Source organism: Triturus cristatus, chromosome 3_2, assembly GCF_964204655.1.
Source record: "Triturus cristatus chromosome 3_2, aTriCri1.1, whole genome shotgun sequence".
Lineage (NCBI taxonomy): Eukaryota > Metazoa > Chordata > Amphibia > Caudata > Salamandridae > Triturus > Triturus cristatus.
Window position 1 is genome coordinate 1,136,069,781 of NC_140584.1, and position 27,944 is coordinate 1,136,097,724.

The window sequence follows — 27,944 nt, forward strand, 5'->3', positions numbered from 1 at the left end:
AAATTCAAGAGGCATGTACCTCTACCCAGGAAGTTTTCAAGACAGTGTGGGATCTCATTCTCCCCTTACAATTAATCAGCCATTACTCTCTTTCTATACCTCTGTGATGCTCTCTCTGACTTCTTTCACAATAAAATCGCAACAACTTCCCTCTTCCTACACTCCCACCTCCTACTATTGCTAATCATTTACTCTCCTCTCTAATGAGCTTTTCTTCTATAGCCAGTTTTCCTTACTTTACCCTGGCTCAAATTCCCAGAATCATGTCTTCAATCAAATCCGTTTCTCCCTTCAATGCTCTGCCCATTGTCAAAACCCCCATATTTACCAGCCACTTGGATTATGTAATTCCTCCATCACTGCGACCTCGGTACCCTCCAAGTGGTATTCCACTCTTGTGGTAACACTACTAAAAAAAATCAGCTGTCGACCCCTTGACCCTTCGACCCTAAGTAGTGACCGCCCTTTCGCTCGCCTACGCTACCTGTCAAAAATCTTAGAGAAACCTGACAATAGCCAACTTTCTTTGTTTCTGAAAAACACCAATTCTTTATGATTCTTCTCAATCAAGTATTCTGGCCCAGTATGGAACACTTTTTTAACTATCTGACAACCTTGGTTTTATCCAAGGTGGCTCTGCTACCCTCATCCTTTTGGCTTTGTCTGTGGCCTTTACTACTGCCTCTGATCCTATCCTTCTCTTTTGCCTTACTGAACTTGGGATCCATAGAAAAGCCATGGCATGGTTTGTTTCTTTTCCTTCTACCCACACACAAGCTGCTTTCTTGGTTCCACATCAAACCATTTTCAAAATCATTACCTGTCGGGTACCTCAGGCCTTGTCCTTGATACCCTTAGGCTCTTCAAAATTTGTTACCATCTACCAAAAATCATCAAATCTTACGGTCTCAAATGAATGTCCTATGGTTTTGAATGCAAATTCTTCTTAAGCTTGATGATAACCTCATGCTCTGTCAAACCAATTACCAGTAATGCCTTCCAGATGTATCTACTTCGATAAAATCCAATTTGCTTCAATTGAACATTTAAATAATAGTGGGAATGATAGTGGGGGGCCTTTTTCCTTAGGATCGTCCTTTCACCTCCTGTTCACAATCTTGGCTTTAAATGTGACAGTGCTCTCTCAGGCTTGATCCTCAAATTTGGAAAATATCCACCAATTGATGTCATCACATGTGGCACATCAGAACATTGTTCCTCTTCCTCCGTTTGTGCTCAGAAAAACTGTGGTTCAAGCAGTTGTCCTCTCCTGACATGATTATGGCAATGACTTTTACTGTGGGCTCCCTGAAAACCTCTTTTCTCAACTACATATTATCCAGAACACCACAAATGCCCTATTTACAACCTGCCACAAAACATTTCAGTTTCTAAACAAGCTTTATTGGCTACCAAGTTTTCAGGGTGCCTTGTTCATATTCCTTCATTACTGCCATTGGGCCTACTATTATTGGGGTCCTCATTATCTCAAGAATAAAATCAGGTGGTATACTTCTGCGTTCCTCCTCTTTCAATCTTCTCTCCATTCCACATATATATAACGCCAGAACTGGAAGCCGTGCCTTCTCTCACAATGCACCCAAGCAATGAGAACTTCTACTTCTCGCACTTTGTAGACCAGAAAACTTTCGGACATTTTGCAAATCCTTGAAGACGCATTAATTCCTTGACTGCATGGCTCTGCTTCTACATAGATGACAGCACCAGGACACCCAGAAAAAGCCTATAAGCAATCAATCAACCAATCCGCAATAGAAAACCACTACAGTTTGGTATGGCTTTACAACCAGGCTACACTGCTTCAATGAAATTGAATGTTAGGTGTACCTAAGTCTAAGGGCCTTATTATGAGTGTGGCGGTGTGGGAGTGGACTGCCACGCCAGTGCCCCGCTACCACACCACCAAACCCATAATGAGACCGCCTGCTGGATTCCGACTAGAATTCAGGCTGGGCGGTCTGGTGGCGGCTGGCCCATGATGGTGCTGTACTAAGACTCTTACAAGAGCCTTCGCAAGGCACCGCAATGGGAACACCATTGCACGTTCGTCATGCAGGGTCTGGACTATAAAGTCCTTGCCCTGCAGAACCTGGGGTGCATGCATACAGGGGGGCACACTATGTGCCCTTCTGCATGCATCCTGGCACCGAGGCACCGGGGGCACTCCCTGGCACTCGGGCACTCCCTGTTACCACCAGGGATCACGGATCCCTGTGGTAACAGTGGTCCCATGGTGGTCTAACTGCCAATCTTGTAACAGGGTGGTCAGACCGCAGATGCGGCAGTAGTCGCACCTCCACTGTGGGTTTGGCAGTCCATCGAACAAGCAAACTCATAATTAGGCCTTAAGTCTAAATGGCTGTCCAACAAGACACATGGCACTAGATGTAACTCTGATTAAATGTTGCTAAATGCTCTGCAGCACAAAGCCTGAAGATGTCTCCCACACATGTGAGGTGTAATGTGTTGCTTGCACTTGCATCTCTTTGCAACATCTTGGAGAAATCAGATGCTTGAAATGCATGAAATCTGCCTGAATGACATTTGAAACGGGTGGACTGGTGCTCCCCAGTGCAGTCCATTTCCACTGCCCGATCTCAAGCACTGATGGACCTTTACTATCGAAATGCTGGTACACCACCCACAAAACAGCAGAGACGTGAATGGAGCTCCCAGTCACTGCTCAACTTAGCTCCTTAGGAGGAGGGTGTCAAAGAGGCTCCGTGAGATAGGTTATAAGACAGGCCTCCAGATGTGTGTGGGTTTCACTGTAGGCTTTTCTCCAAATTAACCATATGAAAGCAAGGGATACTGCTTGATGGTAAGAAAGTGCCCAGCGCTGGAGTTGACCAAATAGATGAAGGCCTCTCTGAATAATGCCCATGGAATAATATTATTATTTTATTATTATTATTATTATTATTTGTAAGGCGCAGCGAATCATCCCCAAGGGGATCTCTCGGCGCCTGGGTAGCAGGCAACATATTAAAGTGCTCATTAAAACAGCCAGGTTTGAGGCAGTTTCTTGAACTGGGCCAAATTAGGGCAGGCTCGAATATCTGGCAGTCTGTTCCAGTGGACAGGGGCTAGATGAGAAAAAGCACGACGGCCCATTTTGACTTTCCTGATTCTCGGCGTGCAGAGCAGGTTACGACTACTCGATCTCAGTTGGTGCACGGGAATATAGGATCTAATTTCTTTCTTAGGTAGGCGGGCCCTTCCACTGAAGTGATTTAAACACTAGGCACAAGAGCTTAAAGACTGCTCTTTTCCTAATAGGAAGCCAATGCAGTTGACGCAGAAGAGGTAGTGAAGGTGTTCGAGAAGGTTTGTTGAGGGCTAGGTGCGCAGCTGTATTTTGGACAACTTGCAACTTTGATAATAAATCCTCCCTAATTCCTACCAGTAGCGAGTTTCCATAATCTATTCTACTGACTAGAAGCGCCTGTATGAGGGCCTTTCTGGCAGAGCGGGGAATCCACGGGAAGATTTTTCTCAGCATTCGCATCATGCCGAAGCAAGTGCCTGAGATAGTTTTTACATGCTCCTCAATGGAAAGTCTGTCATCAATTGCGATGCCCAGATTTTTCGCCCACTTTTTTGGTGTAGGGGCTACCCCGAGTTCTACAGGCCACCAATCAGAGGTTCATAACTCCTCTGCTTTGCCAAACAGCAGAATCTCCGTTTTATTGGAGTTCAGTTGTAGAAAATTCTTCCTCATCTAAGTGGCTATTTTTAGCATACAGCTCTTAAAATTTTCTCTAGTCAGAGCCAGATCTGTCTCTATGGGGACTATCACCTGAGTGTCGTCCGCATATGAGATTGTCTCAAACCCACAAGATTTGATAATGGTTGTCAAGGAGGACACATAGATATTGAACAAGGTGGGGCTCAAGATGGAACCCTGAGGTACCGCCTTGTCCACTACTGTGGTCTCTGACACAAAAGTGTCCAATTGGACACATTGTGTTCTATCGGTCAGGAAACTTTGCAGCCATTTCAAGGCCATTCCTCTGACACCAATCTCTTGTAGCATATCCAGAAGGATTCTATGAGAGATGGTGTCAAAAGCTGCTGACAGATCAAGGAGAACTAAGATCGTGGGAATGCCAATGTCCAGTGACATCCTTATCGAGTCAGTTACTTCGGTCAGTGCGGACTCGGTGCTATAGCAAGCACGAAAACCTCACTGGGAATGATCAAGAAGGTTATTTTGTTCCAAGTAATCCGAGAGTTGTTTATTAATCAGAGTCTCCATAATTTTTGAGCAGCACGGGAGAAGGGAGATAGGTCTGTAGTTCTGTAAATCTGAGGGATCAGCTGATGGTTTCTTCAATAATGGCTTAATGTGCCCCTTCTTCCATTTAGAAGGAAACATAGCCGTAGCTAAATAAATATTATAGAGTTCCATGACAGAGTAAGACAAGGCCGGTGCAAGATCTGACATAATGAAAGGGGGGGCCAAGTCTAACGGGGAGCCTGATTTAATGTATACTAACAAGGACAGTACTTGGCACTACTTACCAACACATTCCTAGAATAGTTTGACTTCCAACTACGAACAGAGAGCACACAACTGTCACTAGACCCCAGACTGGCAACAACCCATTACACAATCCCTGCACGTTAGTAGATTATTAAACGTGATGAGAAAACATCGTCCTCCAATACCATATAGCAGGTAATAACTCAATTTATCACACTTCAGCAGGGAGATGATAATACATTGTATTGGGTGCACTGTAATACACACAGCACTGTACTTGAATTTGAAGCAGAAGTTATCAAACAACTCCTGCACTTTTATTACACTACAGAAGTTAACACATAACCCTACATTTTATTACACTGAAGAGGTAGCCAACAACCTTGCATTTTAATGCACTTTTGGAGGTAAAACAAATAATACTACACAGAGAAGGGGCAGAGGAGTTTGAGAGCTCTCTCGCAGAACCATTGGAAGTCACATCAGGAAGTGAAGCATGTGTGTGTAAGACCATGTAATTTCCCCAAGCGTCACTCTAGTGATCACAGACCAAGACAGTGATGCTGCATAAATGCCTGTATGTTCAATTGAATATTCTGTCATCAATGCAGAAAAAGTAATCATTGTACTCAGATTTCATGCACATCTTGGCAAAGACCGGATAAACAGGCCCATGGGCTGCCGAGAGAAAAGTGGTGGCCAGTGAGTCAAATTTCAGAGAGGTTAAGGATGAAGTGATATCTATGATCATAGCAAACAGAAGACTTCATAGAAACCAAGTGAAATGCCAGTTGAATGTTAAGTGGACTGAAGTAAGTGCATAGTTTTATTTACAAAGGTGGATATCATGTCAAAAACCCACTCAATTAAGCTTAGCAACAGAACCTAGATTCTAGGCGAAGTCAGTGAGGTTTCAAGTTTTCACTGCACAGATGGCTTTCCAATCCAGCTACTCAGGACATTGTAATCTATAAAATGGCTAAAGCTCTGGAGCAAATCTATTTTCTTTACGTTTTCATAGTGAAGAACTGTGACACGTTCTACCTTCCTGGGATTATTGTTCTTTGCGGGCCATGCGATTTAAATAACAGTGTTTGAAGTTCTTTCCTGATAGGGTGCTACTTCACCTTTCTCCAGTTTTTGGCCCCAAAATTCCCTTGGTTTTTCATTGCAATCATGATTTGTTTTTTCCTGGTATTTCTCTTCTTCTTCTTCGGCTGAGGAAAATTTGCACTTTTTAAATGTCTATAGGATACTCTCTATTTACTCAGAAAGAACATCTTTTTGTAAAACATGTTTTTATTTGGGACGTTTGGTTTATTTGGGCATGGAAATGGCCATCTTCTGCAACCTTGAGTAAAGGGATCCATTTTTCCATTTCTACTGCCTATAATGCAAGGGGTATTCACTCTCCAGGGTCAGTGCAGGATCACTTTGGCAGAAATATCTGCGGCAACATAGGACACTCCCCAGACTCAGACTTTCATGGTGCATTATCATGTCTTTGGTGTTGGCAAGTATTCTACTGTCTATGGATCCCATGTTTCCCTTGTTCTAAGTGTGATTAATATCTGTATTTTTATTTTTTATCTTTTAAGGCAATTGAAAAAAACAGCTTAGCATTAAATGTGTTTCTGAGTATGATTAATATCTGTATTTTTCTTTTTTCTTTTTTAAGGCAATTGATAAAAACAGCTTAGCATTAAATGTGTTTTTGGCCATGTGGGTGGATACACAACACACCAGTGCCAAGCTGTATTCTAAAGTGGACTATTCGATCAAGGCTTGGCAGTTCGGGCTGGACTGTTCCCATGAGGCACAGGGTCAAGACTGATTTGCATATGGCCATGTCTGAACTGGGGTGGCGTGGTGAGCAAAATAACGATAGATTAAACCCAGATATGTGACTGGGGGTGAATGTTTTGCCAATGTGAAACATTCCGTCCATCATCTTGTGTGTTTTGCTGTTCGCCCTATGTGGGAAGGGTATGCCCAGACGTAGGTCCCGTGTTCACTACGCCACTGGAGTCAAGCTATCCTGGCTGAAGAGGGGTGAAACCCCGAAACAGGTCCTAGGATGCTTGATTACGGTCCAGGGAAGACATGGCTTGGCAGTTCGGGCTGGACTGTTCCCATGAGGCACAGGGTCAAGACTGATTTGCATATGGCCATGTCTGAACTGGGGTGGCGTGGTGAGCAAGATAACGATGGATTAAACCCAGATCTGGGGGTGAATGTTTTGCCAATGTGCAACATTCCGTCCATCATCTTGTGTGTTTTGCTGACAAAAGCAGCACAGCATACTGTCAGATGCTTGAAGAGCACCACTTTTGCCTATAGACTTAAGTGGCAAATCAATACCTCGGTAAGGGACACATAAAGACTTCATCATCAACTGTTGATCTGGGAATCTCCCTGAATTCTGTGGCATACAAGAAATGTAGTCAAATGTGTGCACTGAAACCTATTGTTTGCCCATGAACAAATCATACACCACAAATGATGAAGCCACAGCACCAGCACTAATTTAAGATTCTGAAAGACACTACATTAATCTGTAAATTTTCATTAACTTGTTAATAAGTCCTGGTTCTGAAACATACCTAATGAATGAACTGGGCTAACTGTAGTCTTTCTAAATTCCACTGCTTATAGACCGCATTTGACATATTTTTCTTTCCTTCGTTTCTGGTCTTACGCCTTCTATTTTTTATTTGCTTTTAAGCGCTGAGTAGCACAATCCATTTGTATTTATTTTCCACTTCTTTGTCAGTTATTTCAAATGCTGTATTTTCTCTTTTTTGTAAAATCTGGTGCACGAAAGGGTAATGTAACCCAACTGGTAACTATTAAGCTTACTAAACTCATATACTGCTACTATTTATAAATACATATTTAAAGGACGTACACACATAAAATGAATACTTTATTCATAATTTCATCTTCTGCTATAAATATCTTCAGAAATAAATGATTGAACTCAACCGAAGATTTATAAATATTGCTCCTGAAAATCGATGATGAAAGAGGAGACGTTTTCTATCACTGCAGTCTCGTATATTGCAATCCCCAGATTCTAGAAGTATTTCCACCCCTGTGCTCTGATTTTCATGCAGTGCTGGAAAGATTGATGCCCTGGGGAGGACAGTAGATATTTCCTATAAACACACACACATGCAAAATGCTACAAAATGCATAGACAGCAGCTGGTACTGACCTCTTGAGATGTCATTGAACAGCGAGAGCACCTGCAGAGGCTTCCGCTCCCAGGCAGCGACTGGTTTAAATACCTCCAGATGGCTCTATCAGGAGAAAGAAGAGAAGATGCTCAGTCAGACACCTGTTCAACAATGGCTGCAGAGTAGTAACAAGGTAAGGACCAGCTGCAACATCCTGCGTAAGACTTGGGTTCCACACATCGAATGGTTATGAGAAACACTTGCATCTCCTGCCATGAAGAATTCATGTTCTGCGGAACATTGCTTTCCTTAACCTGAAAGAGTCCGATCTACTCCACTACCAATCTCAGCCCCAGCCATGGGGTGTCAGACCAAGAGACGGTTTACTGTAGCAGTAGCCTCAGCTCTTTAGTAGGCATGTGTTGTAATCACTTGTACTTGGTACCTTTAGGAGACATAATTACACGTGAGCTCCACAGTGCGTGGATAAGGGAACAAGAGGTGCGGGGTTCTAGGAGCTAGCAGCCTCCAACACTAAATGTTAACCACAATAAGAACTGCTCCTAGTATAGTGACCACTGTGGGGTTTGGGTTATTTTGTGAGTGAAGGCATCTCACAAAATGTGACGGACTGGTCTCACACACCACCTGGTGTCATGCTTCATCATTGACCAGTCCTCGCCCTCTAAAACCTTGGTTTGATAGAGATCGGGCATACACCTAACGACAGGGATGCACTTCTAAACTAAGTGGGGGCCCGTGAGAAAGTGAGTGTGAGTAAAAATCATTTTAGTTATCAAATTATATTTTAATGTGGTTGGTAACTATATGATATTAAAACCAATAAACGGTGTGTGGGGAAATCATTGTCCCCTAACCGTAGTGTAAGCGTTCGACATGTTTCTGCCGTGTTGGCCCAGGTGGGTCCAGGGCATTCATCAGGACCTAAGTGAAAGGGGGGGGGCTCCGTTCTTACCAACTGGTGGCAAGAAGATGCCACTGTGCGGGTGTGACCTGTGTCACTCTCCACTATTGGATGGCTTCCAAGGTCAAGCCTGTAATAGAAATTTGAAAGAGAGAACAAATAACAACAACCCTTGGTCACGGTGAGGTACTGAACACAATACATGCACTGATTCAGTAATAAGTGAGTGACTACTCGTGTGACATGTGACACTCTATCTGTGTACATGATTTCAAAGAAGCATGAAGTGAGATAGGATCCCACTGTTCTTATCCTAAATACCAAAGCTACTTGCCCCATGGGAGGAGGGGAGGGGAAACCCCTGTTGTCAAACCCTGTAAAGAGAAACATAGACCACGTTCGGCATGAAAATGTGGTCTGAGGAAATTGACTTAAAACAAACAATCACAGTTACACCTGGAGTAGTCCGTCAGACAAAAACACGGTCATTATACATTCAAACACACTCTTACTGCCTCAAGGAAAGTTTCACACGTTGCTCCTAGGTGACTGCTCCTGTTCTTCGCCGATGTAGGAATGAGGAGAGAGTCATCAGGCTATATATAGTGTGGCCAATGGTGGTGATTGATGTTAAGTGGATTGGCGAATTGGGTAAGTCTCGCCAGGTGCGCGATTTCCGGTGTCCTTGTGAGGACAATGATCGCTAGGAAAAGATGCCTGGTTGAGTAATGGCGGGGGTTTGCGCATGCCCACTGTCACGCACTGAGGTTAAGTCCGCCCTTAATGCGTATGCTCGGGTGGTACCAGGGATGAGATTGTAACACCCCATCGGTTACGTCTCTGCAGCTGTAGCAGAGGCTGCGCAAGTCAACTGTTAGAGTCGGGGATCTCTGGTTGGCGCAAGGTTGCCCTTGTGTCAAGCAGGAACCCTCTCCTCCACGTCAGGGCGCAGGATAACCCCTCGCGAATGACCCTTGCTCACCCTCTAGGTGCGTGGCGTGAGCAGCCAAGGCGATTCCTCAGGCGTTGTTGGTTAAGCACTTACAATCATACACACAGTAAATACATCAATCCCCCCAGAAACGGACACCAGACTTGGATATATATAAAAATACGAGTCTTTATGTAAAAATAAGGTATATATATCTCAACAGACTTATCACAAGACCAATAACGTTTTCGCTAGGCCACCAGGTTGTAAAGCAGGCAAATGTTCTTGGTTCGTAGTTTCAAATGGATAGTTCGTAGTCTCTTTACTTGTAGTTCCAGTACTCACAGAGATCGGTTCCTGCGAACGGGGAAATAAGGCGTTGCGGGCCCCGAGCCCGATACTGGAACTTCTTTCGTGATGTGGAGAGTCGGCACAGGTCGGGGCGACTCTCAGCTTGGGAAGTGTTCTTGGGTCCTCAATCAGCAGGTGTGGGCACGTAGGCAGGCGCGGCCAGCGACCCTTTAGCACGGCGGTGCAGGAGGGTCTCCACAGCGGGGGCGGCGCGGCCTGAGATGTCCGGGGATAGCGAAGCGGGGTCACAGGGCACGGTCAGTGCAGCTGGGTGACCCGGCGTGGATCACAGTCGTCGGACGGCTTCCGGCAGGAGGGGTGATAGCGCGTTCAGCGCACTCCAATGGCAGGCGGTGACAGGGGTGCAGGCGGCCTGGCCCGGGGACAGAGAGCGGCTCCGGACGGAGCGGGGCTCTCACGGGATTGCGGCAGGCGAGCTCCTGAGTGTCACGGCCCTAGGAGGGGCGATGAGGGGCGCAGTCTCTTTTCCAGCGGGATGCCCACACGGCTCGAATTGGAGGAGGAGCAAGAAGCACAGAGAACCCACTGTTCCTGGGGTTCAGTTCAGGGGGCAAGCTCAGATCAAGCCCTTGGAGAATGTTCAAGCACAAAGTAGCAAAGTCTTTTCAGTAAGTCTCTTCCTCTCCTTTCTCAGCAAGGCAGGCAGCAGGCCAGCTCCTCCAGCGTCTCCTTCTCCTTCTAGTCGGGCAGAGGTTCTTTGTGGTAAACAGGATTCTGATTTCTTAGGAGCCAGGCTCCTACTTTTATACCATGATTCTTTTGTTCTTTAGCGCCAGGGGGCCTAGGCCTGGCTCAGTCCAGTTCTGGAGCACTTTTTATGGTGACTCTGCTCTTTCCTTTCAGCAGCAGGGCAGAGACATCAGCCGCCCCACAGGGGGTGGCGCCGGCTTTGTGGTGGCAGAGCACAGGTCTATTCAAGAGTCAAGGTGTACTCCTCCCACCCATCCAGGTGTCACCTCTCTACCCACCACCTGGCAGCCAACCTGTCTCTGGGGATTCCCCAACCCTGCTCCTTACTGTTGCCAGGCAGAACACATACACACAGCAGAGGCGGACTGAGATGGTCAGGTCAGTAAATACTAACTTTCTAAAAGTAGTATTTACAAACCCAGGATATTAAAATAAACTTGACTACAAGAAGTATTTTATTATTCTGAGTTCAGGCATACCAAACTTGACACTCTACCATGCTCTCTGAGTCCACTGGGGTCACAGCGTTGGCGTGATCCCAGCAGCCCATTCTGGCCTATGGAGAGCAGGTAGCCTTCAATAGTGAAGAACGGAAAGGGCTGTAATTCACTACTAAGACATGCCACACACATCAGGGCATGTCCTACCTTATGCCTACAATGCACCCTGCCCTTGGGCCTACCAGAGGGGTGGCTAATATGTAGGTAAGGGAAGGTTTAGGGACTGGCAAGTGGGGGCACTTGCGCAGTCAGCGCGACGGTCCCGGACCGCGCACAGGGTCTGCGGTGGCAGACCCTAGACACACTTTACAAGGCCGCTTTCTGTGGGTGGCGCAACCAGCGCTGCAAGCCCACCAGCAGCATTGGCATTCACAAGCCCTGGCACCCCTGGTGCACTCTACTGGGGACTGACAGTGAATCCAATAAACCAATCATGGACATCAATTACAGGTACACTTTACCGAGGGAGCACTTGCACTGCGGCACGGATTAGCCGTGGCGCAGTGCCCTGAGCGGACAACACCAGCAAAACAATCGAGGCACACCATCAAAAAGTGGAAGGGAAACTCACGCCAAGGTGCCAGGTCTAACACGTGTCCCCTCCAGCTGAAATGTGGGGAGAACTACCCTTGCCCAGGGGGTTCCTCGTCACTAAGGCGGAAATACCTGGACAGACCGTCAGCGTTGGCGTGATCTGTACCAGGACGGTGTTCCACCGTAAAGTCCATACCCTGTAGGGAGATGGACCACCTCAACAGCTTCGGGTTTTCACCCCTCATTTGCATCAACCATCTGAGGGGCCTGTGGTCCGTCTGAACCCGGAAGTGAGACCCAAACAAGTAGGGTCTTAGCTTCTTCAGCGCCCAGACCACAGCAAATGCTTCTCGCTCAATTGCACTCCACCTACTTTCCCGTGGAAGTAACCTCCTACTGATGAAGGCTACGGGTTGGTCCCAGCCCTCCTCAGTCATCTGTGAGAGAACAGCCCCTACACCATGCTCTGAAGCGTCTGTCTGGACTAGGAATTCCTTGGAGAAGTCGGGGGCCAAGAGCACGGGCGCCGTGCACATGGCAGTCTTCAGGGTGTCGAAAGCTTTCTGACAGGTGTCAGTCCAAATCACGTTCCTGGGCTGCTTCTTCGAAGTCAGCTCTGTCAAGGGGGCAACGATCGTTCCATAGCCCTTGACAAACCTCCTGTAGTACCCAGTGAGCCCCAGGAAGGCCCTCACTGCGGTCTGCGTCTTGGGGGGTTCCCAAGCCAGGATGGTCTCGATTTTGGGTTGCAAGGGTGCCACCTTGCCACTCCCCACTTGGTGTCCCAAGTACACCACGGAACCCTGCCCGATCTGGCACTTGCTTGCCTTGATCGTGAGGCCTGCTCGGCGCAGCGCCATCAACACTTCCCAGAGGTGGCGCAGGTGTTCAGGCCAGGTGGCACTGAACACTGCGATGTCATCCAGGTAGGCGGCACTGAACGCATCCAGCCCAACCAGTACCTGGTTGACCAACCTCTGAAAGGTGGCAGGGGCATTCTTCATCCCAAATGGCATGACTCGGAACTGGAAGTGCCCATCTGGTGTAGAGAATGCTGACCTCTCTTTGGCCCCATCGGTCAAGGCGATCTGCCAGTACCCAGACGTTAAATCAAACCCCAGCAGCCCCCAGCCGATCAATGAGCTCATCAGCTCTGGGGATGGGGTGCGCGTCAGTCTTCGTGACTGAATTGAGTCCTCTGTAGTCCACACAGAACCGGAGTTCAGGTGTGGCTCCCGGCGCAGCAGCTTTGGGGACCAAGACCACGGGGCTGGACCAAGGACTGCTGGAGGACTCAACCACCCCTAGCGCAAGCATTTTGGAGACCTCCTCCTTAATGCAGGCTCTGACCCTGTCAGTTACCCTGTAAGCCTTGTGCTTCACAGGTAAGCTGTCTCCTGTGTCCACATCATGGACGCACCAATCTGTGACACCAGGAACCAGGGAGAATCGGTCGGAAAACTGTCCCAGCAAGTGGCGGCAATCTTCCTGTTGTTCGGGCGTCAGGGTGGGTGAGAGGTTAACTCCATCCACTGACCCATCTTTCTCAGAGGCCACTAAGAGGTCAGGAAGAGGCTCGGTCTCCTCTTCTATTCCATCATCAGTGGCCAGCAGCATGCCCACTTCGGTCCTCTCTAAGTGGGGCTTAAGGCGGTTAACATGTAGGACCCTCAAAGGGTTCCTGGGAGTCTGCATGTCCACCAAGTAGGTGATAGGACTTTTGCGCTCCACAACCTCAAATGGACCTGTCCACTTATCCTGAAGTGCACACGGCTCCACTGGGGCCAAGACCCACACCTTTTGTCCAGGTTGAAGCTCTACCAGAGTGGCATTCCGGTCGTACCACCGCTTCATCTCCTCCTGGCTGGCTTCCAGATTTGCCTCAGCAAGTTGCCTGAAACGCCGAGTCTGGTTTCGGAAGGCCAGCATGTAACTATATACATTCTGGGGAGGTTTCCTGGGAGATTGCTCCCAGCCTTCCTTCACCAAACTCAGAGGTCCTCTTACCGGGTGACCATACAGAAGCTCAAAGGGGCTGAACCCTAGAGACTTCTGTGGCACCTCTCGGTAAGCGAAGAGCAGGCATGGCAAGAGGACGTCCCACTTACGCCTCATTGGACCGTCCAGGCCCATGATCATGCCTTTGAGGGTTCGGTTGAATCTCTCAACCAACCCATTTCCTTGGGGATGGTAAGGAGTGGTGAACTTGTAAGTTACCCCACACTCCTTCCACAGGGATTTCATATATGTGGATATGAAATTGGTCCCCCTGTCGCTCACCACCTCTAGAGGGAATCCCACTCGGGAGAAAATCCCCATCAGTGCCCGTCCCACCACGGGGGCCGTCACTGTCCTCAGAGGGATGGCTTCAGGGTACCGGGTGGCATGGTCCACCAAGACCAGGATGAACCTGTTGCCCAGGGCTGTCTTGGGGTCCAGAGGCCCCACAATGTCAATACCCACTCGTTGGAATGGCGTACCGACCACAGGGAAAGGTTGCAGAGGAGCCTTGTGCTTCCCTCCGCTCTTACCACTTGCCTGGCAAGTCTGACAGGTTCTGCAGTAGGAATCGGAATTCTTGTGCATTTGGGGCCAGTAAAAGTGGGTGACAAGCCTGTCATAGGTCTTGTCCATCCCCAAATGTCCTGCTAAAGGCACATCGTGAGCCAGCCCCAGTAGGAAGGTTCTGAACTTCTGGGGTACCACCAGCACACGGGCTGACCCAGGTTCAGCAGCCTTAGGCTCGGAATACAGGAGGTCACTCTCCCAGTACACGTAGTGTGTTTTGGCCTGAACACCATTGGCCTGGTCTGCAGCCTGTTGCCGCATACCTACGAGAGAAGGGCATTCTTTCTGCTCCCTGCAGAATTCCTCCCTGGAGGGACCTCCTTCTTGCTGCCAATGGGTCAGCTCAGGCAGATCTCCCAGTTCGGCAATCTGTTCCCCGGTAGGCTCCAGAGCATCCCCCTCAGGGTCTACTTCCTCCTGGGCCGTGGGAACTTCGGGGGCCGGTTTCCCGCGCCTCCCGCGCCTTCTCCCTAAGGCCGGTCCCTGGACCTCTCCCTCAGGTTCCAGGACCCTCTCAACACCCCTACTGGCTGCCATGGACCGGGTGGTCACGCACGCCCAGTCGGGTAGACCCACCATCCTCAGATGCGTGGTCTTCTCCACCTTTTCCCAAGGGGAACTCTCCAGGTCGTTCCCTAGCAGACAGTCTACAGGCATGTCAGTTCTCACAGCGACTTGTAGAGTACCAGAGACCTCCCCCCACTCAAAGGGAACTTGAGCCATTGGACAACGACTCTCTACGTTGTCAGCATTGACAACCCTACAGTAGGCATTGGGTACAATCTGCTCTTGAGACACCAGGTGTTGCCTCACCGAGGTCACGCTGGCTCCTGTATCTCTAAGAGCCTCAACCTTCTTTCCATTGATGGTCACCACCTGCCCATATTTCTTAGTGTTAGAGGGTAGGTAGGTTACAGGGACCATCTCACTGTCTCCTAGCGAGACTAGGGTCATCTGCCCGGGACCCCCACCCTCCTGGACTGCTACTTCCTCCCCAAAGTTAACACTAGCTACTTGCCGGGGTGGAGCACCAGTGGGTGCGGTCTTACCAAACAGGCGACACTTAGGATCAGAGGCAATGTGACCCGGATCACCACACTTATAACAATTGAAGGGCCCCTTTGGAACAGGTCTACCTGTCGGGGCCCCGTTCTGCTGCGGGGGTGGGGGAGGCTGAGAACCCTTCTGCTGGTTCCCTTGGGAATTACTTTGGGGGCCTTTTTGGAACCCCTTCTGTTTACCCCTGTCCCCCCCACTCTTCTGCTGGGGACCCTGCCCACCTTTGGCGGAGTCTCCCACTTGACCCTTGTGGACCCTGGTGCTGAGCCAGCGGTCCGCCTCCTCAGCAAGCTTCCTCGGGTTGGACAGCTTGCTATCAATCAGGTGCTGGCGTAGCTCAGGAAAACATTGACTGGACAAGTGCTCCCATGCAATTAAATCAAGCAGCCCTTGATAATCATTCACTTTGCTACCCTTCACCCAACCATCCAGCGCTCTGCAGAAAAAGGTCACATACTCCACATACGTACTCTCAGGGATCTTCTTCGTCTCCCTGAACCGCTGTCTATATAGCTCCGGAGTTAACCCATACCTGGTCATTAAAGCTTCCTTCATGTGGGGGTATGAGGTTTGGAGATCTAAGGGTAAATCTAACAGTGTGTCACGCCCTTCAGCAAGGAACCTTCCCCACAACCCCGCTCCCCAGTCTTTCTCAGGGACCCGGTGTGAGGACATGGCCACCTCGTAGGCCCTAAACCACTGCCCTATGTCATCCTTTCTAAAATACTCCTTTACTACATCTTTGGGGATGTACACCTTGGACTCTACCTGCGCTGGTGGAGTGCTGCCACCAGAAGGAGCGGTGTCCAAACTTTTCGCCTTCAGCTCCAACTCCTTCAATCTGATATCATGATCCATTTGGCGTTGTTGTGCCTCCAGGGCCAACTTCTGCTTTTCCATTTCCATCTGTCCTGCCAACTTTGCCATCTCCATTGCATGCGCCCTGTCTGCTGCCCTGTCTGCCAGCTCCTCTGGCGACCGGACCCTGCTGGGCTCCTCAAGGTTGTCGGGTGGAACGATGTCCCCCGCATTCCGTGGGTCTCGTGACTCCTTCCAGGCTCTCAGCGCCTTGGCGTACTGGGTTCTCCTCTTGAATCCAGCATGGGGGACTCGGAATTTTACACTGTAGCCTTTCAATTGCTCTATCGTGTAGCCTTCCAGTCTCTCCCAATCCACCTCATCTATTCCAGAAATCACAGAGAGTGCTCTTCCAGCGGAGTGTGAGCCAGGCATGGTTGCAGTAATGGCAGATGTCTCAACAAAGTTCAACAAATGAAAACCTGTGGCTGCGTTATTTGGTCTGCTCTCACTATCTGGTGATTAATAATTCACTGTATGCAAATTATAAGTGCAAATCCGAAATCCCAACCGCTGCCAACAATGTTAGAGTCGGGGATCTCTGGTTGGCGCAAGGTTGCCCTTGTGTCAAGCAGGAACCCTCTCCTCCACGTCAGGGCGCAGGATAACCCCTCGCGAATGACCCTTGCTCACCCTCTAGGTGCGTGGCGTGAGCAGCCAAGGCGATTCCTCAGGCGTTGTTGGTTAAGCACTTACAATCATACACACAGTAAATACATCAATCCCCCCAGAAACGGACACCAGACTTGGATATATATAAAAATACGAGTCTTTATGTAAAAATAAGGTATATATATCTCAACAGACTTATCACAAGACCAATAACGTTTTCGCTAGGCCACCAGGTTGTAAAGCAGGCAAATGTTCTTGGTTCGTAGTTTCAAATGGATAGTTCGTAGTCTCTTTACTTGTAGTTCCAGTACTCACAGAGATCGGTTCCTGCGAACGGGGAAATAAGGCGTTGCGGGCCCCGAGCCCGATACTGGAACTTCTTTCGTGATGTGGAGAGTCGGCACAGGTCGGGGCGACTCTCAGCTTGGGAAGTGTTCTTGGGTCCTCAATCAGCAGGTGTGGGCACGTAGGCAGGCGCGGCCAGCGACCCTTTAGCACGGCGGTGCAGGAGGGTCTCCACAGCGGGGGCGGCGCGGCCTGAGATGTCCGGGGATAGCGAAGCGGGGTCACAGGGCACGGTCAGTGCAGCTGGGTGACCCGGCGTGGATCACAGTCGTCGGACGGCTTCCGGCAGGAGGGGTGATAGCGCGTTCAGCGCACTCCAATGGCAGGCGGTGACAGGGGTGCAGGCGGCCTGGCCCGGGGACAGAGAGCGGCTCCGGACGGAGCGGGGCTCTCACGGGATTGCGGCAGGCGAGCTCCTGAGTGTCACGGCCCTAGGAGGGGCGATGAGGGGCGCAGTCTCTTTTCCAGCGGGATGCCCACACGGCTCGAATTGGAGGAGGAGCAAGAAGCACAGAGAACCCACTGTTCCTGGGGTTCAGTTCAGGGGGCAAGCTCAGATCAAGCCCTTGGAGAATGTTCAAGCACAAAGTAGCAAAGTCTTTTCAGTAAGTCTCTTCCTCTCCTTTCTCAGCAAGGCAGGCAGCAGGCCAGCTCCTCCAGCGTCTCCTTCTCCTTCTAGTCGGGCAGAGGTTCTTTGTGGTAAACAGGATTCTGATTTCTTAGGAGCCAGGCTCCTACTTTTATACCATGATTCTTTTGTTCTTTAGCGCCAGGGGGCCTAGGCCTGGCTCAGTCCAGTTCTGGAGCACTTTTTATGGTGACTCTGCTCTTTCCTTTCAGCAGCAGGGCAGAGACATCAGCCGCCCCACAGGGGGTGGCGCCGGCTTTGTGGTGGCAGAGCACAGGTCTATTCAAGAGTCAAGGTGTACTCCTCCCACCCATCCAGGTGTCACCTCTCTACCCACCACCTGGCAGCCAACCTGTCTCTGGGGATTCCCCAACCCTGCTCCTTACTGTTGCCAGGCAGAACACATACACACAGCAGAGGCGGACTGAGATGGTCAGGTCAGTAAATACTAACTTTCTAAAAGTAGTATTTACAAACCCAGGATATTAAAATAAACTTGACTACAAGAAGTATTTTATTATTCTGAGTTCAGGCATACCAAACTTGACACTCTACCATGCTCTCTGAGTCCACTGGGGTCACAGCGTTGGCGTGATCCCAGCAGCCCATTCTGGCCTATGGAGAGCAGGTAGCCTTCAATAGTGAAGAACGGAAAGGGCTGTAATTCACTACTAAGACATGCCACACACATCAGGGCATGTCCTACCTTATGCCTACAATGCACCCTGCCCTTGGGCCTACCAGAGGGGTGGCTAATATGTAGGTAAGGGAAGGTTTAGGGACTGGCAAGTGGGGGCACTTGCGCAGTCAGCGCGACGGTCCCGGACCGCGCACAGGGTCTGCGGTGGCAGACCCTAGACACACTTTACAAGGCCGCTTTCTGTGGGTGGCGCAACCAGCGCTGCAAGCCCACCAGCAGCATTGGCATTCACAAGCCCTGGCACCCCTGGTGCACTCTACTGGGGACTGACAGTGAATCCAATAAACCAATCATGGACATCAATTACAGGTACACTTTACCGAGGGAGCACTTGCACTGCGGCACGGATTAGCCGTGGCGCAGTGCCCTGAGCGGACAACACCAGCAAAACAATCGAGGCACACCATCAAAAAGTGGAAGGGAAACTCACGCCAAGGTGCCAGGTCTAACATCAACCGATTCTGAACTGGTATTTCAACACTAGCGACGAGGTTGGGACATAAACAGTCTTGCCTTCCAAACTTTAGCAGTGCATCCAGCAACAGCAATTAGATGTTATAAGCACAACACCTGGTTAAGCAGTGCTTCCAGACCCGAAGCTGCTACTTTAAGAACAACATCTGTATCTTCCTCACAGGGTTCCTCCTGCAATGCTCATCATGGAAAGCGCAACGACCATGGAGCACTCACAGAGACATAACACTTACACTTTCCTGGTCGTAGAGAGCTTTCAGCCGGGATCTCCACTTTTTCCTCCTTAAAAGCAGGCCATACGAGGCTCTATGGCAACACAGAAAGCACAGCCAGCTCTTCATGGACATCGCCTGCCTTGATGTTCCGGGACCCACCAGGTTATCAAGGCAATCCAGGCAGTAAGACCTGGAATGAAGAAGGAGAGGCGTGAGGCATGATGAGGACCCTCACTCAGCATCTTCCGGTGGCAGACACATGAGGCATACACCATATAAAATCACTAATCTGAAAGTAAAGACATTAACTTCTTGATTAAGTTCTGCTGCAGCATAAAAGAAAGTACTACCCAACCCAACCCAACCACTGATGACTGGAATGTAGAACTTTGGATTCACTAGATGAGATCCAGGTGGTGAATCAATAAAGAATTAGACATGAACATATCTATTTTATTCTCTAAATTCTATAGCATAACTCAATGAGGGTCTCTCTCTTTCTCTTTTTCCCATTCTCTCTCATGTCTACCAAATGCACAAATACACACACATATCACTACCAATGCACATCCCCATTGGAAACAGCTTGTCCTGGGATTCCATGGCAGAAGATGTGGCGTGCATCCTAGACCCGCCCTTACCTGCTGCAGGATGGCTCATCGCAGATGATTACTGTTTTGCCCGCAGAGCAGATCAAGCAGTATGATGCAGAGCCAATGTCATCATATAGGAAATAAGTCTCCATGAACATTTCCTGTGAAGATGGGAAGTATTAAAATGTTTCATTGGCTTACTTCAATCCCACTGAAGCACAAAATACTATGCTTTTTTAAAGTCAAATCTTTTCATTCAAGAAACAAAAACAAACACATAATAATAAACAGATCATGGCAATACAGAGTGATCAAAACCTTGCTAACAGCATTTTCCATGAGCAATTTATTTCTTTACTAAAGCAATGCCATAATAGTAGTAGTCCTGGAGTAGTTACGTACTATTCAGAATAGAAGCATAAAACGCAGAACAGATATTCACCACAGCGCTTTACATATTTGTTGCATTTTTTTCTGGCCATTTGCCCTCAATATATTTTGCTGAGTTTTTACTAGCAGGATCTCCAAGCAGAAATGTGTCTGGTGTTATAATTGCAGCATTACTATGATTTCAGATCTATGCATAAACTCCCATTTGTGCACAAACACAATTTAACTTGCAGATTGCAACCAGCAACTGATTCGTCTTTCTGCGTTTCTAAATGGGTGATCAAATCTATTAGGCAGTATGAGAGAACTCCACTGAGACTGAGGGGATGGTACAGGAGAATGTATTGTCGATTTTTATTTGAAAGAATCACTAGCACAGGCAACAGCGCAGGGTCTGGAAATATTATAGAACATAGATTCAGGTGTGCATATTTTACGACTTGGTTGTACCAAGTAAGCAATGTCATGTACAAATTATAAATAAGACTCCAGGCACAGGCGGAGAGCAAGATTTATTGATTCAGCAGGGCTCCCTTAAATAATTCATATTCTAGAAATCATAGAAGCACATGCATAAATATGTTCCAAACAAAACACTCAATAAGATCTGTAACAAATAACTAACATAAAAAATATAACATCTCCTTCCTGAAATAAAAAATGAAACAAAGGAATAAGAGAGAATCCAAAAATAATCAAACCAAACAATCGCCAAAAATGTAACACAAAATCTTCATATTTTACAGGCAGATGCCTATCATGACTTGTTCCTCTAATTCTCAAAGCCACAGAAACAATCATTTGTTTCATTGTTCCCTTCAACTATAACTTCAATGAAATGCTCTAAGCATCACCCATTTTTGGGTGTTTTCTGGAGATTTACTTAGATTCACCAAAAAACGTCCTACCTTTACACTTCACTCCTCCTCACATCCCACTCTTTTCCATCCAGAGTGACCCCACTTTTGTTGTAGACCTTGACCACCCTTACTGCTTTCCTAATTTTATGAATACCATTGGCCAAAATGCCAGGGTTACGTATTCTCACTTTCCACTTAGCATCATATGCTTGTTTGACCTTCTCTTGGTTTTCCTTTATTCTCAGACCAATATTGTTTTTATCCAGTTCCCCAAACTTCGTCATTTGTCTCTTCTTAAACAACTGCTGTAATAGCCCTTTTTACATTCCTTCCACTTTTTTTCATTGATACCACCAAATGTAACCGAAACAATATCAGGTAAGGTGGCTATCATATCAACTTCAACTCTTCCCTCAACACACTTGTTAGCATTACGTGGCAGCCTGGACAAACAATCTGGTATCACATTACTTTTACCTGGTACAAGCTAACCCATTAAATTACACTCTTGAAGCCTTGACATTAGGATTCCTCCCAGCTGTAGGAAAATAAATCCCAAAATAAACCGGGAACCGCAGATAGAATTCCAGAATTGCTCAATAGTCAGACACACACCAACAATAGTATTACAGCATTGCTAATTTCAGAGTCACTGAGAGTCCAAGAGGCAAAAGCTACATTCTGCACATCCTTTCCACACTTTTGCGATAGTACTTCTCTTGTCCCATACATACTAGTGTCTAGAGTAATGATACATTCCTTGTTCATACTAAAAGGTTTCAGTGTTGGTGCTTCAACAATCTCTGCTTTGATGAACTCAAAAGCACTATGTTGTGAATCCAACTATTTTAAATTTAACATTTTCCATGTTAAGTTCTCTAAGATACATCAAGTATAATGGGGTTACCCTGTGACCCTCAGAACCTGGGTATCTGAAATCTAAAGTAAGGTAGGGTCTGTCGGGGGAAACGATAATTACTTTAACTAATCAAGAATGAATGCACAAGAAACAAACGGGAACACACCTGGGTTAATATGATCAAAAGAAATTGTATTAATAAAAATAATTCATCTTCCATACATTAAACTTTAGAAATGACATAATCAGGCTGTCACAGTGAGAAACATGGCTTTAAAATACGACGCAAAGTAAGTTAATCTGTGTTAAGGTGATCTAGAAGGGATAAGGTGCTTAGGTTGAATACACATTTTCAGTGCTGTACAAAACATAAATAAAATGTTCAATCAATCGACATCAATCCCTAAACAAATGAATCTCCCATCCGTACACGGTTCTGTTTTTGCACATGAAGTGGAGAGAGTAGGGAACTGTGGAACTCCACACGGAAGAGAGAAGGGTTCGAATTTAAACTTGTCTAACATCACAATATTTTCCCTGTTACACAGGAATGTTCTGAGTAGGTCTAAGGCTACTCCCTTTACTCTGATGGTCTCGAGACGAAGACAAAGGATCGAGTGATCCACCATGTCAAAGGCCACCGATAAATCTAGCAGGATCAGAGCTGCATTTCCCCCCACATCCAGTATAGTTTTAAGCTCATTTGTAGCTTTGATTAGTGCAGTCTCCATATTATGTTCTGATCTAAAGCTGAACTGAGTAGGGTCTAGTATGCTATGTTCCTTCAAAAAGTGCATTAGTTGGACATTCATGATATTTTCGACAAATTTAGCCAGAAGAGGAAGTCTAGAGATGGGTCTATAATTGGCCGGAGTATCAGGATTGAGCATTGCCTTTATAGGAAGTGGAAGAATACACGTCTTCTTCCAGTTTGAAGGAAAAATTCCTGATTGGAACATGGCATTGAAAATGTTAGCTAAACATTTAGTTATGGGCTCGTACATTTGTTTGAGCACAGCAAGACGACATGGATCGCTCAGAGATCCAGATTTGGATGCCATGATAAGATGGTAGACTTGCACTATAGAAAGTGGACTAAAGCTGAACATATCAGCCAGGGGGGTAGCATTTTCTGAGGTTTCATATGACATAGGGGAGCTGTTACCTACTGAAATAAAAATATTGTAGATAAGCTCTACTTTATTCTTAAAAAAGGAGGCGAAATCATCACAAACATTTTGGCTGCTGATACATCCTTTTGCTGAGGGGACTTTTGTTAGTTTATTAATCACTTTAAAAAGTTCCCTATAAGAGTTGTTATCCTGTTCTATTTGGTTCGTAAAGTATTTTGACTTTTCCTTGATCAGCAGATTTTTATATTTCGCCATGGCAGATTTATATAATACTCGTTCTTGAGTTTCGTATTTATGCCTCCATCCATGTTCACTTTGTACCACTGCTAATTAGTGCTAAAGTGTTTGTGTTCTCTCCTGTAAACATTGTACAATTGACTTACACTAAATCCCTTGTAGAGTGATATACCATATAACAAGCGTCTGTAAATTAAATTCTACTAGTGGGCCTGCAGCACGCATTGTGCCACCCACTTCCGTAGCCCCTTAATACATATTTCAGGGCTGCCATTGCAGCCTGAATGCTGTTTTAAACTGCCAATTCATCTTGGAAATATAACCCCCTTGCCAAGCCTTACACTCCCCTTTTATTACATATAAGTCACTCCTATGGTAGGCCATAGGTAGCCCATAGGGCAGGGTGCTTTGTAATTAAAAGGCTGGACATGTATTTTTAAGTTTTACATGCCCCGGTAGTGGAAATCACTTACATGTTTTACTGCTGTGAGGACTACCTCTACCATAGGATGACATTGGGTTGCATTATTACATTTAATAAGTGATAACTTTTGATTGGGAATAGTTAGGCTTTTCGTTTGGTATCTGAGAAATTGTAATGAAAAATTCCCTGAAATAGTAAAGTTTAATTTTATGTTATAATTTTGAAAATGTCACTTTGAGGAAGGTGACATTTTTTATCCTTAACTATTTGGTGCCTGCAACCTCACTTGGGCCACATGACTGGGTGTAGTTGGCAGGTGGACTAGGTTTATTCCTCCCAGGCAGCCACACAATAGAGGGATTAGGTATGCATGGATGGGCCATTAACTGGCAGAATGGAGGGACAGAGATGGGCACAGCCCGACTTGCAACTGAAAAGGCTGTGCTCTGACTTCACCCAAAGGACTTATAACCATTGCATTGCCCCTACAGCCAGCCTGTAGTCAGGACAGGGGAGTCAGTAAACTTAAAGCACTTCAAAGGGAATTCTCCAGAAAGTTCTACTAAATCAAAGTAGAACCCTGTATAAAATTGGGACCCTCAAACCCACTTTTCAGTTCACTTTCTGGACCTCGGAAGGACTCTCAGAGGACTGCCTGCTGCTGTGTCCTACTGTGTACTCTACAAAACTGCTTTGCTGCAGCTGGAAGAACTGCTTTGCAGCCTGGAGCATGCCCTGAACCCTCAGAAGCTTGCCTTGCGGCTTGAGCCCTGTTGTATCATCTGCACCCAGGATTACTAAAGTTAGGTTGCTGGCCTACTATTCAGAGGATCAGTGACAGAAAAGGCTTCCTCCATCTTGAACCCACACCTGGGCCTAGACCGAGTCCTAACCCCTCAACAGGTGCTCCTCCAGTCCTGGACCTTTGATGGTGCTTCTAAAGGTGGCCAGATAGACAAAATCCAAAACTTGAGACTTAGAACATGTTTGGCTAAAAAAGTGCTCTGAGAACTGCCGGGAGACCAAGACCAACTATCTTGCCTTTTTGCCCAAGGTGCATTGTAGGTCAGCCTGACTATGCAGCAACTCCTGCTAATATCTTCTCAGCAGCAGCAAATCCTGTACAGCATTCCTTTGACAAACAGATATCTGGCCGCCTTGATCTCTCACTGGCTACTGCCTCCAGCTTCATCCTGCTGCATTTTTTTGACTTCCTAAAAAGAGATTCCAGGCCTAATTATGAGTTTGGCGGTCCATCGTACCGTCAAACCCATGGAGGTGCGGTGGCGGTTGGGAGTAATATAAATACGGCACTCGAGCCACCATATGACTTCCACAACTGGCAGGGATTCACAATCGCCGGTGTGGCGCAGCGGGCTGAGGCCGCAAGATACTTGGAAGTGCTGCTGCAGTACCGCCAAGCATAGTACGAGGTTGCTGACTGTCAGAGGTCTCATGGCGGTGTGCACGCTATGAAAATGCAGGCGGTGAAGAAACTAAGGGGCTCTACGGGGCCCCCTTTTGCCTCTGGGCCTGGAGATACATACAGGGGGGCACATATTGTGCCCCCCTGTGTGATTGCACCCCCTTTCCTGCATGGCATGGACTGCATTGTCCATGCTGTGCAGCAACGGGATTTGGTGCTCCCATTGAAGTGCTTTTCTAATAGGCATCATCGTGGGACCCGCAAAGGATCGCCCGCCTGATAACGAGGAAACTCATAATCTGGTGAGTGGCCAGCAGTCAAATTTGGGGTAGTGGAGCGGGGGGTTAGCATGGAGGCAGGCTCCCACACCGTCAAACTCGTAATCAGGTCCTAAGTCCGAACATAGAAATCTTCACTGCGACTTCATCCAGTGGCTCCCCAACGACTTTGTTCCCTCCTTGGAAACCTTGGAAAGCCTTTCCCCACTGAACTTCACCTTCTCAGAAAATTTAAGAAAAAACAGGGGAACAACCTTTACAACGCAACTTTTACAACGCACTACCATTACAACGAAAATGTTACAACGCAAATGCATTGACAACGCATGCCATTACAACGCAAGTCTTTACATCGACTTGCACTAGATGGTGTGCTAACATTAAAAATAGTGTAGTTTACTATCCAAACACCTTCCCTACTGTTACGTGAACTGGAGTTAGAATAGTAAATTACACTTTTTTAATGTTAGCACGCCATCTACTGCAAGTCGATGTAAAGACTTGCGTTGTAAAGACTTGCGTTGTCACTGCATTTGCGTTGTAAAAATTTCGTTGTAACAGCATGCGTTGTAAAAGCATGCGTTGTAACATCATACATCCGAAAAAACATTCTTCTAAATTTGAAGGTAAGTGCCAACCGACCTAATCCACTTCTTGTAATCTGGCTCACGCCTCATCGATGTAGGCCATATTTATCGACTTTGACCAGCTGCAGCTGCTGCAGGTAAGAGCGGTAGTGCCAGGTGAGGGGGGATTTCGAGAGACGACCATGAGGGAAACGTAATTATTTATTTATTTTTCCCTCATAGTCGTCTCTCGAAATCCTCCCTCAGCTGGACCCGCCTCTCTTACCTGCAGCGGCCATGGCTGACTTTGACACAGTATTGTGCAACTATATGTCCACGGTTGTCTCTTTGATCTTTTAGGTGCTTGTTTTTACCTTAAACTTTAAAAATTCATAACTCCAATTCAACTAATTGGATTTTTGTTGTTTTGGTGCCAAATCATTTATTAAAATTTATTAATATTGGTGTGAGATTTTTCCTGTGTGTGATTCTACTTTATTATGGTTTTTGTACTGCATTGCTTCTAAATTAAGCCTGACTGCTTTTGTGCCAACCTACCACAGGGTAAACATTTTACTACCAGTTCGAGTTTACATATCATCCAAATAATGTCAAGGAAAATAATAATATACCAAATTAGTAAGCAATAAATGGCTACCTTAACTGGAGGCTTCCTTATACCAATATTCCCTTGCTCTATACACAACAAGGGAAACCGGTAGTGAATAACTGCTACGCGAGAGATAAACCACTTGTGCGCGTCGTAAACCTCCCTTGCCTGATCATAGGCTGGGATAAATCCAGGCACTACAAAGATGGCGGCAACATTGACGCACGCCACGTAAAACATAGCATGATGATAGGCACTGCACCACAGCCACTCCGCACAGAGCAACGTAGGTTTGCTTACAACAGGATCCCACACTGAGAGAACGGAATCACAAGCGGCACAAATCATAAGATGCAGTGCAGTAAGTTCAGCTAATGACTCCTCCATAAATTCATTAAATGTGTAACTTAACCACCTATCTTCTTCCAGGCCAGGGCACCTTCAAGATTCCACACTACAGAATTCATCATAGAACTACATGCTTGAAATGCGTTTGTAACAACCACCAAATAAGGCCTATATGTTATGGTATGTTATTGAGAATTTGTAGAGTGCACATTCACCAACAGGTCTCTTGGCGCTATAGCAAATAACTAACTTAAAAGATATAGCACATACCTTGTGGTTCCATGCTTGTTTTTATATCCTTTGAAAATTAGGGAGCATGGTGCTCAAAATGTTGTTAGTTACAAGATTTTATTTAAAATGGCAAAATCTCACTTCAGAATTAGAGGAATGGGAGTATATTGCCATTGCAAATGGGTTTTTCTATTGCATAAATTCTGCCAGTATCGAATTTCTTTGTGACCACCTGTTCTGCAAGGAGCGGGTTTATGGACATTCCTGGATGAATACAACAGCAAAGGCTGATGAGCCCTCATAAGCATGCATGTATCTAACAAACTTTTGTTGGTACTTTTCGCCTCTGCAAATCCTTTCAATTTTCAGGATGTCAATGGAAAAAGAACACCTGGAAAATGTATGTAAGTAAAAGGGTGGGTGTCTACGAAATCCAGAGAAGAAATCAGAGAATTGTTTGAATATATTTTAGTGTCACGTAACCACAACTGAAAATGTACACCTGTTGCATTTCCTTATTGCATCTGAGTACTTCTGGGAATCTTTAGCTGACACATATTACCCTGAACACTCAAGAAATTATTTGTGAATTCCTGAAAGGTGGGAAATTTACTACATGCCTACGCAAACCCCCTGGGAGTACATTTGCGACTATATCTGTAAATTGGCCTTTCATTTTTCTAAAGTGTGCACAGAAGGCCCTTTTGCAAGCCACAGAGGTCAGCTTCTGACACTGACCTTTAGGAAACTGATTGTCTACTTGAAAGGAAGGTTCAGACAATATTAAGAATGCAAAAATGCATGATCAACCAGTAAATACCTACTGGTAGACCCTACATTAAATGTAAAGCCACACAAAGGAGCTGAGCAGTTGCTGATGAGATCTGTGTGC

The 27,944-nt window shown here is 46.7% G+C and overlaps 1 protein-coding gene across 1 annotated transcript in view; it reads right to left on the reverse strand.

Annotated features, from left to right (window-relative positions):
- Window positions 1–27,944, reverse strand: part of DNMT3L (DNA methyltransferase 3 like) — a 187,748-nt gene that overhangs the window by 130,672 nt on the left and 29,132 nt on the right. The window contains exons 5-7 of the mRNA XM_085646967.1: window positions 19,739–19,851; window positions 19,116–19,287; window positions 7,725–7,809 (exon numbers count right to left, since the gene is read on the reverse strand). Of these exons, the coding sequence (XP_085503093.1) occupies window positions 7,725–7,809; window positions 19,116–19,287; window positions 19,739–19,851 (370 nt within the window). The remainder of the gene's footprint in view (window positions 1–7,724; window positions 7,810–19,115; window positions 19,288–19,738; window positions 19,852–27,944) is intronic.